The sequence below is a fragment of the Diceros bicornis genome, chromosome 23 (assembly GCF_020826845.1).
Source record: "Diceros bicornis minor isolate mBicDic1 chromosome 23, mDicBic1.mat.cur, whole genome shotgun sequence".
Classification (NCBI taxonomy): Eukaryota; Metazoa; Chordata; class Mammalia; order Perissodactyla; family Rhinocerotidae; genus Diceros; species Diceros bicornis.
In genome coordinates this window covers 2,019,128-2,036,540 of record NC_080762.1, presented here as the reverse complement: position 1 = coordinate 2,036,540, position 17,413 = coordinate 2,019,128, and the positions used below count along the sequence as shown (strand labels likewise).

The following is a 17,413-nucleotide window of genomic DNA, read 5'->3' as shown; positions in this document are numbered from 1 at the left end:
GTGAGCAGTGGGAAGGGAAGGTGGGTAGTGTTTTTATGAAAGGCTTATACAAGAACAAGGCTTTATATCTGCAGATAAAACAACACTGAGAGATGGCTGGAATCAGATCCAAAATGATCTCAGCAGATCAAAATAATGGGCTATAGCTGAAAAGATAAATTTAGTAGCAATAAATATGAACATCTCCTTATATAAGTACAACTGCCCGGTACAAAATGAAGAGCTGCGCAGGCTTCAGCAGACCCAGGAAGGAGGGGCGTGGGCAGTGAGCGCACCACACGTCATCGTGGGGGCACATCCTAACAGTATCAGGGGCAGCATCAGCAGATGCCCAGCGTGCTGAGCGAGGGACAAGCCTTCTCTATTTCTGGTCCTCAGGTCACAGGGTCTGAGCTCAGTATTTCAGATGCGATGATAAATTTCAACCCTTCAGAAGAGAACAACCTAGGACTTAGTACAAAGAACCTGAGCGATAACAGGAGGATCATTTAAAGGAAGGGACATTTTCTCTGGAGAAGATAAGAATCTGGAGGAATAAAATAACTGAATTAAAGGATAACGTATGGAAGGATTTCTACTTTTAGTGTAGTTCTGGAAGAGAGACTTAGGATGTAGCGAGCTGCGCCTTCCACGCCCGAGGACAGCCGTGCACAAACACTGGCCTGGGGTGATGAGAGAGAGAGAGAGAGAGAGAGAGAGAGAGAGAGAGAGGAGGGAGGGAGGGAGGGAGGGAGGGAGAGAGAGAGAGAGAGAGAGAGACTCACGCAGCCGCTCCCCTGATGCGTACTCTACACTCACACCTCACACAGCTCATTACACCGGCAGGCGACTCTGAGCTGTGTTGTTTTACTCATTCGACTGATGCCCCCCAGAGGCTTAGGCTTAAAGCTAAATCATGGACACAATGGAAGCTTCACTTGGCCCTGGTTAGAGGAGGACCACACTTGCAGCTGGCGGACTTCCTTCCCCCTCTCTGCTTCCTGCAACTTAATGAAAACCTACGATGTGAAAAACTCGTAGGGAGGAGAAAGACAACAAGATATCCGGGTCCCCCTCAAGGACAGAGTTTACTATCATGGCGACTACTATGGCGACGGGACAGGAGAGAAGAGAGCTCAAGGTTTGTGAGCGGAAAGAACACTGAGAAGAGCAGACCAGCTCAGCTCACTACCTCACGGGCGCATTAAGGAGTGGGCAGCTGTTTCCTGCCCTACAGCATTAGGGCTGGACAGGTCAGAACAAGCCTTTCAGAATGCACTGAGACTTGCCCCCAATCCCATCCTTGGCTACTTTGCTGCTCTTCCCAATTCCTTCTCCTAAAACTCCTTGAAATTAAAACCAACATCAATTAAGATTTTTTTTTTTCAGTTTAGGAAGGTTTAATACCCTCTGTTTCACCTTAAAAATTAGATTAAATTAAAATTTTCTCTCAAAAAATAATCACAACATTTTGCATAATTCTGGGGGGAAAACCCTTGATTTTCAATGTATCAGTCAGGGTTCTCCAAAAATACTATTGGTTCTGTTTCTTTGGAGAAAAATATATAAGTTATATACATATATAAAGTGATTTATTTTAAGGGATAATGGCTGCTGCGATTGTGGAGGTGGGACAGTCCAAGATCTGCAGGGCAGGCCAGCAGGCTGGACACTCAGGCAGGACTTCTGTGTTACAGCCTTGAGGCAAAATTCCTTCTTCTCTGGGAAACCTCGGCTTTTGCCCTTAAGGCCTTCAAGTGATTGGGTCACGCCCCTCTACAATCAGGGTAATCTTCAAGTCAACTGACTGTAAACATTAATCACACATGCAAAATAACTTCTCAGCCACATCTAGACTAGTGTTTGACCAAACAGCTGGGCACTGTAGCCCAGCCAGGTTGACACACAAAATTACCATCATGGTCAGTGACCCAGAGAGATTAAGACACCCCACTCCACACTGAAATCAACATGGCAAATGAAAGCACGCCATTCAAAAGTCAAAGGTCCACGTCATAATCTTCACTGAATAGGCTGGATACTATTTACTCAAATCATTTCCCAACATTGCAATGCTCTATTAAAATAGTATTCATAAACTGAGGTCACGACATCTCAGAGTCGACCTTTTAAATCCCCCTTTATTTTCAGTATTGATCTCTCGTTGAGAATCCAGTACAGGTCAGCTTCAAAGCATTCTCAAATAAATCCTTTATATTGTAAGAACTAAGCAGTCTGGTTGTCCCAACATTAAATGGTTTAGCAAGTACAGATAGGAAGATTTAAAAAAAATCCTCCCTGTTGTCATGAAGTAACCCCACTGCCTCAATTAGAAGAAACTACAGGGCCGGCCCCGCGGCTTGGTGGTTGGGTGCGCGCGCTCCGCTGCTGGGGGCCCGGGGTTTGGGTCCCGGCCACGCACCGACGCACCGCTTCTCCGGCCATGCTGAGGCCGCGTCCCACATACAGCAACTAGAAGGATGTGCAGCAATGACATACAGCTATCTACTGGGGCTTTGGGGGGAAGAAATAAATAAATAAAAATTAAAAAAAAAAAAAGAAACTAAAATATGTAGCTATATGGATGTGGGTGGTGGTAGAATGAGACATGTTTTTCATGAGAAGATAAAGTATGTACGAAAGGTTTGAGGTACTAAACCTCATACAGCTTATACGGTGCGGCACAGTTCTGAAATCAACCTAGAGGAAGGATGTGCCTAACAGAAATGCCAGATTATTTAATCACGGTGGGCCAGTTTGAGGTGTGGCCATTTTCATGCTGCTAAGGCCCACAATGAAAAAATTAGCACATCCACTGCAACCGTCAGTACCACCCAGAACACCCGAGCCTTAGGCTAAATTATACACATAGGAGAGACACATACTTAGGACTCAACAGCGAGCCCAGAAGCTTTTAAAATGTGCAACTGCCAAGCAAAAAAGATTCCCAACGCATCAACCATCGCTTAAAAAAAAAGGCATGAAGCATTAATTGCCAGGAAGTAGATACTACTAGCCACCCAGTACGTTTTTTGATAAATACATCATCTTTCAGTCTTGCCTGACTAGGGCCATCGAGACTTTAGGGGACTCTACAGAAAGAAGTAACATCTCAGAAGAATAAACAGGTTGATGAGCACACTTGGGGTGCCCCAAACCTCATCTCTAAAATCCTTCCACCCTGCACAGCCATGTTTCCAGCCCATGCCTTAAACTCATGTGAATTTTAGATCGGCACTGAATTGTTTTGGATTATATGGATTGTATATGGATTATAATGACAAAGGAGCCTTTTGGCAAACTTCCTAAAAATGGACCATTTTGCCTTTTATCATAAGGCAAAGGTACTAAAATCTTTGAGGTGTTAAAAAAAAAAAAAAAGCAGGGGGGTTGCTCCTGACACATACATGCAATACTGCCGTGAGGGAATCAGAACCATAAGAAAAATCTCCCCTCACTCTGCCGTTTCTTGCTGGGTTCCTTTTCCACACAGACATGGAGGAAGAGCCCTGCCCCAAACCCCTAGGACAAGATGCACCACATCCCTTTAGAGCCCAGAGCCAGGCTTGATCCAGCTCCCTGGAAAAGGATCTTGTTCTCGCTCGGTGCACAACAAAGAGGGAGGTTTATATAACCAAACGCTGTCTGTTTTGAAAATAATTGCAACATTTCAAACTGTTCATGAACGCGTTCCCGGACAGCTAGCTGCATCTGTAACAGAAGACAGTGCGCTCGGTGAAGCCAAGTCCCAGCACACCTCACCACTGGCTCGCCCGCCCCGTGCTCCACACGCTGAGTCCCACTGCTGCACGGCCGCCGGGTGTGGGATAGCCCTGCGCTCCTCCTCTCCCACACCTTCCTGCGGACTTACACTCTATCTCTGGCGCCTGCCGGAGCCCTCCGAAGCCTCACAGTGACACGTGGCTCTAACCGCGGACACGGCTGAGACTGTGCGGCACAAGCTGGTTTACAATTGGGGCCATTTCTCCTCCACGCCGTCTGCAGTGGGTGGCAGAGGTTGGCCTGATCCATTTGTAAATGAATGGAACGACATTCTGGAAGCTGACTACTTTAGGGACAGGTGGACCACCGAGGACTGACTCTGAAACGCCACACCAGCGTCCTCCCGTGAGGTTTCATGGATTACAAGATGATGCGGTTTTTCTATTCAAAGCCATTGACCATCCCACAGGTCTCCTGGACTAAAACTAGCTCCATCCACATTTCTCAATTTATTTTAATGCTTTCTTTCTACTGGAGAGCCATCTCTTCTATTCTATTCTAGTTCCTAATACTCTGGGACGTACGCAAAGTCACCTTCCAAAGCGTATGGATGTATCTTTTTATGTTCACAGGGATGGTAGGAGAGAGGAAGCCACTGCTGCAAAAGAAATTTCTGGGCTTATTCCTGAGTTAAGTGTATTAGTATATAATAATACTATTTTTAATAATAATTTTTTTACTGAAGAACGATATAAATTTTAATATTTTGAGTGGTTTAAGCCATATTTGTTTAATCAATTACCACAGCGTCTACTGTTCACATAAAGACAATCTGAGGGCATGACTCAGGACCCATCTGAGGAAGTGACATATTTTAAGATTAAGTTATTAAATTTTTAAAAAGATATAAAAATCTAAACTACAAGTTGAACAAGATCCTATTTCCCTGGGGAGAAACGTCTCTGTCTCTCTCCTCACACACACACCACAAACACAGGCCAGGCCTTGTAACTGAGCCTCTGCAATTTAAGAAAGTCTCTTCTACAATCTGTGACATTAACAAACAAGAAAGATGGCTTACCGATGTTTTCTATTTCATGTTCGTTCTTTGGAGCAACCCAAACTGCCTGCTTCTCATGAAAGCTATAGAATCTGTAAATGCTCCTCTGTTCTCCCTGTAAAGAAACATCTTCAATGAAGTGACAATGACTTGTCCAAAGTCAAAACAGGTCTGGGAAGTGCATCTTTGTGGTCTAAGCAGAGTGGAAGTCCATCTTTACGACTTAGTCAAGTGTAATAATTCTACAGCAATACTATTTTAGGAAAGAACTTAAAATTTAGATGAAACAAAAGTCAGGCAAGTCGGGCTGGCGCGGGTGTCTGGCGTAATCACCACACAGCCTAGGCATCTCCCGGGCGGCATGCAGCGACCTCCCGGGGAACATGGCAAGACACCTGGCAGGTGAAAAGCACCCATCTCGGTTAGATGACGCTGCCTACACCTGCGCTGAGCCGACGGCTCTGCAATCACACGGCTGCAATTAGGTCTCAACCTGCATTACATTCTGATCCCTCATTATGGAGACTTTACAATTAATAAAAATGTACTGAAGGGAAAATTTAGCACGCGAGGTAAGTCAGAGTTTTCAAGGTGATGTGGTCCCAATCCTCAGCAACCAGGACACAATGACGACAACACTTGGTGCTTACACGGTGCAGGCACTGTGCCAGCACTTCATGTGTGTGGACTCACTAATCCCCACCACAACCCTACGACGGGATTACCACCACCCTGTGTTACAAAGGAGGAAATCAAGGAGGAGGACGGTCAGACGACCTGCCCAAGATCCCCCAGGTAGTGAGTGGTACAGCTGGGGGTGGAACCCCGGCAGCCAGACTCGCAAGTCCTGGCACAAAGGAATAGGTTAGCCTTATCCCTCAAGAATCGGGTGGTCAATTTTGAGCCCAAGACCATATGGCTTCACACGTGCTCAGTTTCAGTATAATCCTGAGGAGAAATAATCAAAGATCCTTCTCCTCCTGAGGGACCAGCCCCACTCAATCCCCCCCTGCCCCTGCATCTGGGTCCTGGATTTCACGGCTCTGCAGAGCCGGCTGCAAGGAGCAGAACAGAAGAGAGATCAGTTCTGCCAAAGGTAAGGCCCAGTGACAAAGCTTCCAATCACAACTGATGGCCCCCCAGACCTCACAGCCACAGGAGCCTGACACTCGAGCCAGAGGGATCACTCTGAGGTGATGCTCAAAGCCAGAAATTGAATAACACCACTGAGGAAAAACGCAGAGATTACCAGACTGAGCCTGAGGTAGAGCAACATCTAGTGAGGAGAAAGAAGAGAGCAGAGGGAGAGAGAGATTAGCCTCAAGTATTAGCGTCAGCCGGAGGGCCGAGCATGGGGAGAAGGTCATGCTGTGCCAAGTATTTATAGACAGAAGAAACACAGGAGGGGCTGCCAAGCCAGGGAGCTGGTAACTAGGGTTCCTGGTCACCAGGAAAATCTCTGGGAAAAGTATATGACTTGCTACAAAAAAAACTTCATTATCTACCCTAAATTCACCTTTCCTTGCTTGGAGGGAGAGGAAGGCAGCGTGGCAGCTGAGCGAAGCAGACGGAAAGAAAGCTGGTTACTGCAACATTCACACGTCAAAGTGCATAAATACACACCTGAATCCATGTGTGCAGATACTTGACTATTCAAGTGTACTCAGATTCACCTCTCTATTTCCTTCAAGAAATTACTGGCCAAAATATCAGAAGCATAAACTCACTGCATTGAAGGCAGCAGCTTTATGCTTTTCCACGTGGTTTCCACAAGATACACTTGACACCCCCAACCTAAACCTACTAAGAAGGCCGAATGCAGAAGCACTAACTAGGAAATGGGTCTAAACCACTAGTTCTCAGCCTTGATTGCACGTTGGAACCACCCGGGAGTTTAAAAAACACAGCCACCTGGCTCCCTCCCCGAGGGAGTGTCAGGTAATCGCCTAGGGTGTGGCCTGGGCATAGAGAGACATTTCAAAGGGCCCAGGTGATGTGAACTCACTGCCAGGACTGAGAACCAATGACGCTCCAGCACATGAACTCAATAATCATTCCGACAACATAACCTTCTGCCCAAGGAGTGAGCTGTATTTAGATGAACCCACCAGGGCTGTGGTCAGGGTGTCGTCGTCCTAATTTAGAGCATCCACCATGAATAGAAACCAATTCAGCTGGAATGCAGGAAGCAGGCAACCAGGTCCTGTCGGGTGTGTCTGCCCATTAAAGACTCAGGTCAGGAGCTTCTGAGAACCAGAAGCCAGGATTAAAATCTTGAGAAGCAGCCAAGTGTTTTTGCTACAGCCAATTATTATGCACGTTACTGCCACCCAAACAGGCTTTGTCCTGGGGGCTGGGAGCACTAAAAGGAAGGGTACTTCCTAGAATTTCACCTTAGAATTTAAACTTTTCCTAGAATATAGCTTCTTTTCTACTTTCAACAGTGTCAGGGGTACAAGTTTTATACGTGGGAGGTTATGCCATAGGAAAGGATGGTTCTCTTTACCAGAAAGCCAGCTCCAAAAAGGCAGCTTTCGTAGCATGAAAAAAAAAGTCACAGAAGAAATTTTAAGACACCCCAAATCTCAATACTCTAAATTTAAATATACATGACTTTATAACAACACTTGCAAAGTCCAGTTCACATACACCAAAAGCATTTCTCTTGGCTTCCTTTCTGCTTAGTTCTGCGTCTCTCCATCCATCTGTGTCATCTGGTGAGGTGGGTCAATTCGCAGAATTTTCTCACAATTCTTTCCTTCACAACTATTTCTGTAGGAGCTTCAAGGACGGGGAACTGTTGAATGCAGTGAATTCTTGCTGCCAAAACTCAAAATTCAAAGTAGCAACTAAAAAAAGAAAATCTTACAGATTCTTCCTCAATTGACTTTTTCTCAAATACAGATAGAGTAGAATAGTATTTAATGAACAAAGAAAAACCACCCAATGCCATTTACATTTGTGAACTATAATTCAGAGCATTTCAAGAGCTGAGATATTAAAGAGGCAGAAAGCACTGACCCGCTGAAGAGCTAGACAAACTTTAAAACTGGATTTTCTAGAAAATAAGCCTAAATCCCGTATACATTAGCATACAGAACCTCAGACCACGCTCAGGGATCAGACATCCAATGACATTATCAAGACTCTCACAAAGCACTGTAAGTACTCTTCAGTACCTGAGAACCAATACTGACCCTTTGGTTTGACAATATAAATTGTGCCAACAGGAATTAATAATCAGGACCATAGAACAAGCTATATGACCAATATTTCCAGCTTTCTAACTGAAAAAACATGTTACTTTCCAATTCTGGAAAGCCGTCTCCCAAGGGACTGGAAGGCAGACATTAAGGGGGACGAGAATTTGGGTTGACCTGGGCTGTGCAGTATGATGGCACATCCGTCCAAGTCAATTTCAGAACCAGGCTCCACGCGACATAAACACCATGGGGAAAAAAAACAAAGAAGCCGATGATGTTAGAGCCAAATAAAAATGCCATTACACCCGGGCTCTGGGAGCAACACTTCCTTCACAGGTTTTCCTGACTCAGGGGAGCACTGTTTAGCATCCAGAAGGGCATTCTTTTACTTTGAGGAGATTCCATAGTTTTACTCAAAGAACTTGGTGGAATAGCTAAAAATTCAAAACAAAACAAAAGTGAACAACATCAAGTATTGTCAAGGATGTGGAGCAACTAGAACTCACATACACTGCTTGTAGGAACGCAAACTTGTACAGCCACTTGGGAACACAGTTTGGCAGTTTCTTATAAACAAACATACACTTACATATGAGCCAGCAATCCCACTCCTAGGTATTGCCCTTAGATAAATAAGAAAAATCTGTATGTAAATGTTTACAGCAGCAGCATTCACAATTGCCAAAACCTGGAAATTTCCCAGTGCTCCTCAAGGGGAGGATGGATTAACAATCTGTGGTACTTCCTTACAATGGCCAACTACTCAATATGTAACTACTGACACACACAATATCACATTTGAATCTCAAATGGGTTATGTTTAGTGAAAAAACTCAGACTCAAAAGGTTACATGGTATATGATTCCACTTTTATGACATTCTGAAAACACAAAACTAGAAGGATGGAGAACAGATCAGTGGCTGCCAGGGATGAAGGGTAGGAGGAGAGCCTGACTACACAGGGGCAGCTGGAGGGAATTCTTTGGGCTGAGGGAACTCTTCTGGATCACAATTACTGTGGTGGTTACATGACTATACATTCGACAAAATTTAATGAATTGTACACCCAAAAATCCAGTAAATTTTTTGCATGCAAATTAAACAGTAAATTTTAAAAAGAGAGAAAAATCCCTCTGCCCCATTCACGGATTTGAAAGTTTTTCCTTTCACCAGCAGACTTCACGGAGGGTCTTTTAAACTGGCGACCTCTACTCTCCCACTGCTCATCTATTAATCACTCAGTCTGGTACCTCCCCAACCCACAGCGGAAATCCCTCTTCTGGGGACGGCCAGTGACGACCTGGTCACCATACCAACGGCTTTTTTCCTCTTCGGTCTCTGAATCCTTCACCGCTTTGTCCCTCTCCTTGGCAAGTGTGGCACTGATTGGTTATGCTTTTCCTATCTTTCCGGCTTCTCTGTTGGCTCTTCCTCCTCCTGTGCTTCTGTCTCTCACTTTTCAGTTTCTTTTTCTAGGCTCTCCTCACTCTCCTGGCTTCAGTCTTTATTCCCTTGCAGAACAAATCTCAGAGTCCCGAACTCTACTGTTCTCCTTCATTCCCATGTCTCTCTTCTACCTCAAATCACCATGTTTAAAACAGATTTTTCTATTTCTCCCACCAAAACCAGGTCCTCCTCATGAATATTTTCATGCCACTCACAAGCCAAACCTGGAGTATAATCTTACATGCCACCTGTTTATCTGCCATTAATCCTTTGACATATGCCTCTGTAGAATCTTGAATTAATCGTTCTCTTATTGCCAATGCCTGCCTAGATTTCTGCAGGAACCTCAAAGTTGGTCTGGATGTTGCTGAACTCCTCCTCCTTAACTCCATCCTCTAGTCTACACTCCTACTTCAAAGTGAGGACCAGCTGGGTAGATCTCCAGAGACATGGCTGATCTGTCTGGCTACGCAGATGTTCCTCATTTACCCTTCCCAGAGCAGCAACAAGCAATGGAAGAGAATGACTTCCCGGGTAAAGGGCTATGAGTGCATTAAAGGCACAGCTGAGCTCTTCTGCTGGACCTTGTAATCAAGCTTTCAAGATTCATGTGCACAGAGTACCTAATTCATCATGCTTTAGTCAAGGTATGTTACTCCCAAGAATCAGCAACAGTTCCCCACTGCCCACAGAATAATGTACCAACCTCTTGGCTTGACCTTCAACCACTCCACAATTTGGCCTCAATACACCATCATTCCTAATCGATCTTCTAGGACTCTTTCCTGTTGAGCCTCACATGAGTCAACATGACCAAAATTTGGCTCTTTCCATACCTGCACCATTATTTTTAGCACCTTTATTTTTTTTCTCTTTCCTCCATCCAACTTTATATATCATTTACCTATTTTTTAAAGTTTAAATTAATTACTCTACCTAGTATGTCCTCCCTGATGAACAACTGCAGCCAGAAGTAATTCTTCACCAAACTCTTCATGCCTGGCAATGATTTGTTTGTGGGTTTTATTTTCCTTGCTAAATCCAAGGATCATGTCTTTGTCAACATTCCAGCCACCATAATGTTTAATATACAGAAGGTACATATTTCTTGGTCAAATTATTCTAAGCCTCAATATTTTCAATTCTTGCATCAATATAATGAGACAAGTTTTTAAAAAAATAACTCCTTTCAAATGATTATTTTTCACACATCAGGAGGCAAAGATATTAGAATCTTTTTAGAGAACATGCCCATGTAAGTTAGTGTTTCACACACATGCCTAGCTAATGATATCAGATGAAGGCACGCTCCTGAGCAATCACCTGGTCTAATAATAATACTTGCCTCCTACTCAGCAAGATGTAAAGCTAAGACCTGCCACAGGACAATGGGAAACAGCTATCCAGACACCTGAATGCAGCATTAGAGCTTTAGGACCTGAGTTTCAAAAGGGACAACTTCAATCCCGAATTGTAGTGTCTGAGCCCCTGTCTTACCATTTTTATTTGCAGATATTTGTAGACCCTCAGAGCTGAGTGAGACCGTAAAGATCATTTTTCAATTTGGAAAAACACAGTGAAGGGTCATGACCAAGACCACAAAGAAAGTCCGTGTGCTCTCACCGCACGGCCTGCTAAGGAGAGAAAAAGCCCAGTTCCAGGCTCTAAGTCATTTCCCCCCAAAGAATATCAACAGAATTCACAGATTACAGGTATTATTTCCTGTGCACGAAAGTGTTCTCTCATGAATTAGTCAAAAGCAGCTTTAAATTTGGTCTGTATTCAGCAGACTTTTTTAAAAAAAGTTATCAGCTGGGAAATCAGCTGTGCACACACACTTTCCACAGCTCTTGAGCAGCAGCATAAAACACACGACTCCTGGCGGAGGCGGTTTTGTGAACATCAGTCTGCGAGACTACTCAAAGGAACAGCCTGAAAAAGGACTGGATGTCCTCTGGTGGTGAAATGAAAACTTGTTTCCAAGTCAATTATTTTTTTCATTTCTTGCTTACCTTTGGCTATTGAAAAATATATCGACAGAAAAATTCATCCTCAAGAAAAATAAAAAATTTCACCACAAGGAGTGTGATTTGATTACCTTTGAGCAGATAAGTATGTGCTGACAGAAACAGGGTTTTTAAACGTCCGATTTACATAGTACCTTTCAATAGTCTTAACAAGCGTCTCATTTTACAGGTGGTATACCACCAGTTTTCAACCCATCTTTGGTACACATACATATGTAAATAATTATGAACATATTACAGGTGTTATTTTTATAATCACCTGAGATTCTAATCTCGATTGCCCTAAAATGAGACCATAGTCTTTACACAGGAACACAAAAACCTCTTAAGAGTGGACTCTACCTCATAATAAGCAGATTTAACAAGGGGATAAAGTGAATCCCTCAACAAATGTTGCCATTTGAGGTGGCGACTGTCACCTCTTGATGGTAATAAGGGAAGTCCCCAACTCCTCCGGAAAAAACCACCTCTATACAAACCTGTGATTATTAACAAAATAATGCCTTGCAGCATTTGGATGAGTATAACGTGAAATACATCCATAAGAAAGTAGTACATTGAAGTCCCATATTCAGACATAGGTAACATGTCTTAAATATACGGAAAACCTCTTAAGTTGTTAAAATTCAAGCAATTCTCAGCTGTTCACTCAAAATATTGCTACCTAGATTTAAAAATATATATTTTCACGTTTCTTCGATCTTTGGCACCTGTTCACATAGGTGTTTCTGAAAACCAAAGAGCTGGAAAAAGAGGAAAAAGATGCGGGCCAGAAATAAGTTTTAGTTAAATTACAAAGTACAATTATTCAAAACATTATATATAAAATTTGTCCCTTGGAAACTGAAGTTTCTGGGCAAAGGTGTGAAGGAATTGTTTTCTGTAAAGGAAACGGCAGTCAATTAAAATTCCCCTCTTCATAAAAGAAAACACTTCACTGACAGCCAAATGGGTGATCTGCATATTAATCATGACCAGCTCCTTAGTTAACAGGCTTAGGCACCGGCTATGCTAGTCTGCAGTTCTCTTACATCTGAACAAGTTCATGTGCATATTCTAGGAAGCATTTACTTTTCTGTGCCTGAAGTGGTGTATTAACTCACTGGAACAGTTTTGTTTCAGAAGCTGCTACTCTGTGGGGATTAGACACCAACCATTTACATTCACAATGAGGATGCTGCCCTGGCTTTGGGGAGCCCAGTTCCCACATCCAGCCAACAAGTTCCCTAAAGCAATTACAAAGGCATCTCCTGGTAGCCACCCATTCCCCACCCCAAACCAAAATAATGATCTACCAATCTCGCAAACACATTGAGACAAAATAAACCATGTAAGGAAGTACCATGACTTCAAAGTAAACAAGTTCAAGATACCTTGTCAGAACGAACCTCAGGTATTTTGCTGGAGAGATTAATCACTAGACTTTAGGTCCCAAACTCTTAGTAGCAGAGCAGATACGTAATTTGCAAAGACTGTTACAGCTCTTCTGCATCTTTCACATTAAAATAAGTATATCATCTAAATCAAGAGTTCCTTTTGGGGGGGATTCATACATTTAGGAAACAATTGTTTCCGATTGTGCGTGTATGTAAGTAGAAAACACACGTAATTGGAAAGTCTGCAATTTGAATTCTTTTGAAAAGAACCGCCTCAGCGCCCCCATCCCAAGTGTAGGAAGGTCCCAGAAACAGTTTGCTGCCCAAGAACAGAAGTCAAGAAGAGGGGACTAGGAGAGGGGGCGGATCTGCAAGACAGTCTCAAGAAAACCTGTCACGAGGGGCACGATCGTCTTCATACACGATGGGGGAGAAAGCTGCTGCTTGTCTTGGAGACGCGCTTCCCTGTCCCGAGTGTAGACGGGGGGAGACCGCCTGAGCCGACGTCCCCCCGCGGGCGGCGCACCGACTGGAAACACGACCCCGCGAGCCGCACGCAGGCGGCCCTCCGTCCCCGGGGCCGGGCTCCCCGCTCCCCGCGCCCCCTCCCCGGGCGACCGGGGCGACCGGGCCGGCGGGGCGCACCGATGGCCTGCGTCGCCCTGGCCGCGCACTCCCCGGCTGGTTGCTGGGCCCCGGCTGGTTGCTGGGCTTGGGGACACGACCCGCCCGCACAAGCGGACTGGACGCAGCCGGCAGGTGGAGCGAGCGGCCGGCGCGTCTCCATTTCCTCCTCGCGCCCGGGCCGGCGGGTCTCCACCTGCCGGGGAGAGGCCAGGTGGGGCGGCGGGCGGCACTGGGGCCGGGCTCCGGACGGGGGCCGGGGACATTGGGGTAACCGGGGGCACTGGGACCGGGCGGAGGGAGGACGGAGGGCGCTCCGGGCCGGCCGATCCGGGCCGCGGCCGGGCCGGGGGAGGGGGCGGGGAATCGGACCGCGGGCGCCCGCCGCCCCCCCAGCCCGCCCGCCGCCCCCGCCCGCCCCCACCGGCGCCCGGGGACCCCGGCGACCCCGCCGCGCGGTCACCTGTCTCGCTGTGGCCCGCGCCGTCGCCGCCAGCTCCCAGCTCCGCCATGGTGCTCGATGACGCGGCCGCTCCGCCCTCGCGCTCCGCTCCAGACAGGTGAGCGGGGGGCGGGCCCGCGGGGCGGGGCCCGCGGGAGGGGCGGGGCGAGCGCTGAGGGGGCGGGGCGAGCATCGCGAGCGCGGGGAGGGGCGGGGCGAGCGCGGGAGGCGGGGCGAGCGGGGCGGGATCGGGGCGAGTGCGGCGAGGGGCGTGGCGGGCGCGGCGAACGGGAGGGGGCGCGGCGAGGGGAGGGGGCGTGGCGAGCGGGAGGGGGCGTGGCGAGCGCGAGGCGCGCAGGGCCGGGCGCGCCCCCTCGCGGGCAGGTGCGGCGTGGCAGCCGCCGGGAGGGACGCCGCCGGGCCTCGGCTGCAGGAGCGGCGCGCGGAGCCTGCACGTGGGCCCGGGGCTGCGGCCGCCGCTCTCGGCTCCCCGAGGTCTGGGGGGCGGCCACGCCTGGGGCTGGGGACGCTCGGTCTTCGCACTCGGAAGCGCCCGCAGTCTGGGCCGCGCCGGGCCGGGGCGCACGGTGGCCGCCGGCCGAGGAGCGTCATGCCCGGCGGAGGCCCAGCACGGCCGCAGTCCACGCGGGCTCGTCCTCTGCGTTCCGGGACGCCGTGGCCGGACCCCTGTCGTGTCCCCCGGCCTTCGCACCTGGTGAGCCCGAGCACAGGCAGGGAAACCGGTGCCCAGCGACGGGCCTTTCCTATTCCCGGCCCGTTGTCACCGCCCTGTGCCTTCGGGCTCGTTCGGGAAGAAGGCATAGGCAACAGTTTTTTACAGGAACAGATAATTAGCTGAAGAGAAACCAATTTCTGCTCCAACAGGCGGATACACGATAAGCCACAAAGCAGCCGCATAAATGAGACAGGGAACAGGCCGGGGCGGCCGTCCCGGGTCCGCAGAGGCGCCCCGCGGGGGTCCGGCCAACGTGACCCGCGGCCCCCAGGACGTGAGCCTCGGACCCGAGCAGAGCCCCGGACGTTGGGGGTCCGGCACAGCGTCGGGGCTCGCCGCCCCCGCAGGAAAATCCCCCCCAGCGCAGCCCAGCCCAGGAGGGGCCGCGTCATCCGGCGCGCTGGTGACTGTCACTGGGCAGAGGTTGTGACTAAGGGGCTGCTCTGGGTCTGTAGTGACGGACTTTCCCTTAGCGCCTTTTCTACTGGGTTAGGCAAACTGGTCATTGACCAATGTAATCCTCCTAAATCACCTTCACATCACTCTTGTCAGACTTCTAATCAGTGAAAATCGAGCAAGGTGGGCAGAGGAGGTTTAGACCTCAGCCTGGGCCTCCAAGAAGATAGTTTCTACTACATTTAAGTCTCTGGAGTTGAAGACACTGTCCTGTGGACATCAGAAAGACTCTTAGCTGGATTTAGAGAGGTGAACTCCCTGGAAGAACCTTGGAAAAGGGTGGTGATTTGTTTTCACACCTTCTGATTTACTCCTTACGTGAGAACAGCAATGTGACCCCCCCTCGCCCTAAAAAGCAGTCAAGCCTTATTGGTGTTTATATTTATTTGTGTGTGTTATGTTTATTTGGGGGTGGGTTTTTTTTGGTGTCTGCTTATCCCTCCTCCCATTCTTTTGCTAATTTGTGTTTCTGTCCGTCACAAGTTACACAAAAATAAGTGCAATAAGACACACTTAAATCCTGCACTGAGGCCCTGTACAGACTATGCCTTCCACCCTTACCTTGGAGTCTGTAACAGGGTGGGCGTGAATTGCAGGAGTGGACGGTATCTGTTAATGTCACACACCATTATGGTATACTGGACTTGGAACATGGAAGCCATCTGTCTTGAGCTCCCAGGTCCATCTCAAAATCTCTCCAAATGGCCATGGTTCCCCTTTCCAGGCAAGGAGCTGGACTTCCTGATGCCGTCCACTCCTCCTGCCTCTTGTGAAGCCTCATCCCTCTCTCCCTCTGCTCCCCAAATGCCGGATGGGCTCTACCCCAACAAGTACAGTCGGGACTCTCTAATTCAGATATTTCTTCCCTTCACTTCCCACCCTCCCGAGTCTACTGTCATACGTTTTGTTCACCAAAGGTAATAAATGTGTGGACTCTGGTGCCATTATTGTCTTATTTTCTTTGTTTAACCAGCTATAGTCTTTCCTGTCTATAACCAGCTATAGTCTTTCCTGCCTGTCTATAACCAGCTATAGTCTTTCTTGCCTGTCTAAAAACACTTCTCAGGTCACAAGATCAAGTTACCTCTTACTATCTGTCAATCTGTCCTTCCCCTGGACTTTCGGCTTGCTCCTCTGATCGTCCTCCTCCTGACTTACCCCACTGGCCTGTGTTTTCTTGTTCCTCTGTGGCTAGTCCTTTCGTCTGCTTTGCCGACTTAAATTCCTCCTTCCCAAACCCTCCTCCCCAAATTTTGGGCCCAAACCTTTCTATCTCAACTCTGTCTCTCACAGCCCTTGTTTACCGTTATCTCCATAGGGGTGGCCCCTGGGTCCAGAATACACACCCTCGACCTCAGTGCGACTTCCACCCACATATTCTCTGGTCTCTGCACGTTTTTATCACAATGCCCTGCCGTTAACTCAACATGTCCGAAACCAGCTCCCCCTCTGAACTTGCCTAGTTTTGAATTCTCCCCTTCCTTGCATAGGCTCAGCATCTATCCTTCCCTCTCCCTTGTCCTCACTGCCCAAATCACAGTTCCCAAATCTTGCCGTTTCATTGTTTTAGTTCCACCCGCTCCATTCCTGCTGCTCTGCCTCCTACTAGACCCTCACTCACATGTGAAAGTCTCTCAACTGCTCTGTCCAATTTTTTCCCTCTGATTTACCCAACACAACCTTGCCAGATTAATCTTCTCATACACCCCTCCCTCGCTCGGAAATCTTTAATGGATTCCCCATTTCTGTATAATTTAATACTCACTTCACTTCCCTCCCTGACCTCTCTCCTACCCCATTCTCTTCCAACTTTCCAGCCAAATGTGAGTTAAAATTTTGTATGCTCTAAGACAACATAAAAGTTGTTCACTTTCTCCTGAACACCTTGCAGATCCCTGCTTTCTAGCCTTTGTCCTTGGAGCCCTCTGTCCACAACGACTTTCTGGTCCCGGCTTCTTTAACAACCTTCCCTCCAAGGCCCAGGCTGAGGTCTCCCTCCCGGTGAAGCCTGTTCCAGCTGTCCTGGTGACCGCAAGCCCGTGCTCTGAACCTCCTCCGGGGTTTCTGGGCTGGCCACTTGTCCAGCCTTGACCACAGACGAGGTGTGATTTGTCATGGCACATTTGTCTCTTCAGTCTGATACGAGTTACTTGGCGGCAGGGACTGTTTTCTGTCCCTCGTGGGGTGCCCTTAAAGTCTGGAGCCATCACTTATTCGTTTAGAGAGCACAGATGTCCGTGGTGACACGATGTGCGTCGTCTGCATTCTGAACTCGGGCACCATGTCTCTCTCCACACGTAGTAGGCATCCCAGCAAGTTAACAATAATTCTTCACTGCCAA

General features: G+C 47.7%; 1 protein-coding gene across 4 annotated transcripts in view; it reads right to left on the bottom strand.

Annotated features, from left to right (window-relative positions):
* MAP7 (microtubule associated protein 7) overlaps nucleotides 1-13,981 on the bottom strand; it is a 164,061-nt gene extending 150,080 nt beyond the window's left edge. For 3 of the 4 annotated variants that reach the window (XM_058566203.1, XM_058566204.1, XM_058566207.1), the window contains exon 1: nucleotides 13,902-13,980. In XM_058566203.1, the coding sequence (XP_058422186.1) occupies nucleotides 13,902-13,950 (49 nt within the window). In that variant the 5' untranslated portion in view covers nucleotides 13,951-13,980. Of the gene's footprint in view, nucleotides 1-13,901 lie in introns of all 4 variants that reach the window. The other variant, XM_058566208.1, reaches the window with a different exon arrangement.
* Between the last annotated feature and the right edge of the window lie 3,432 nt (nucleotides 13,982-17,413).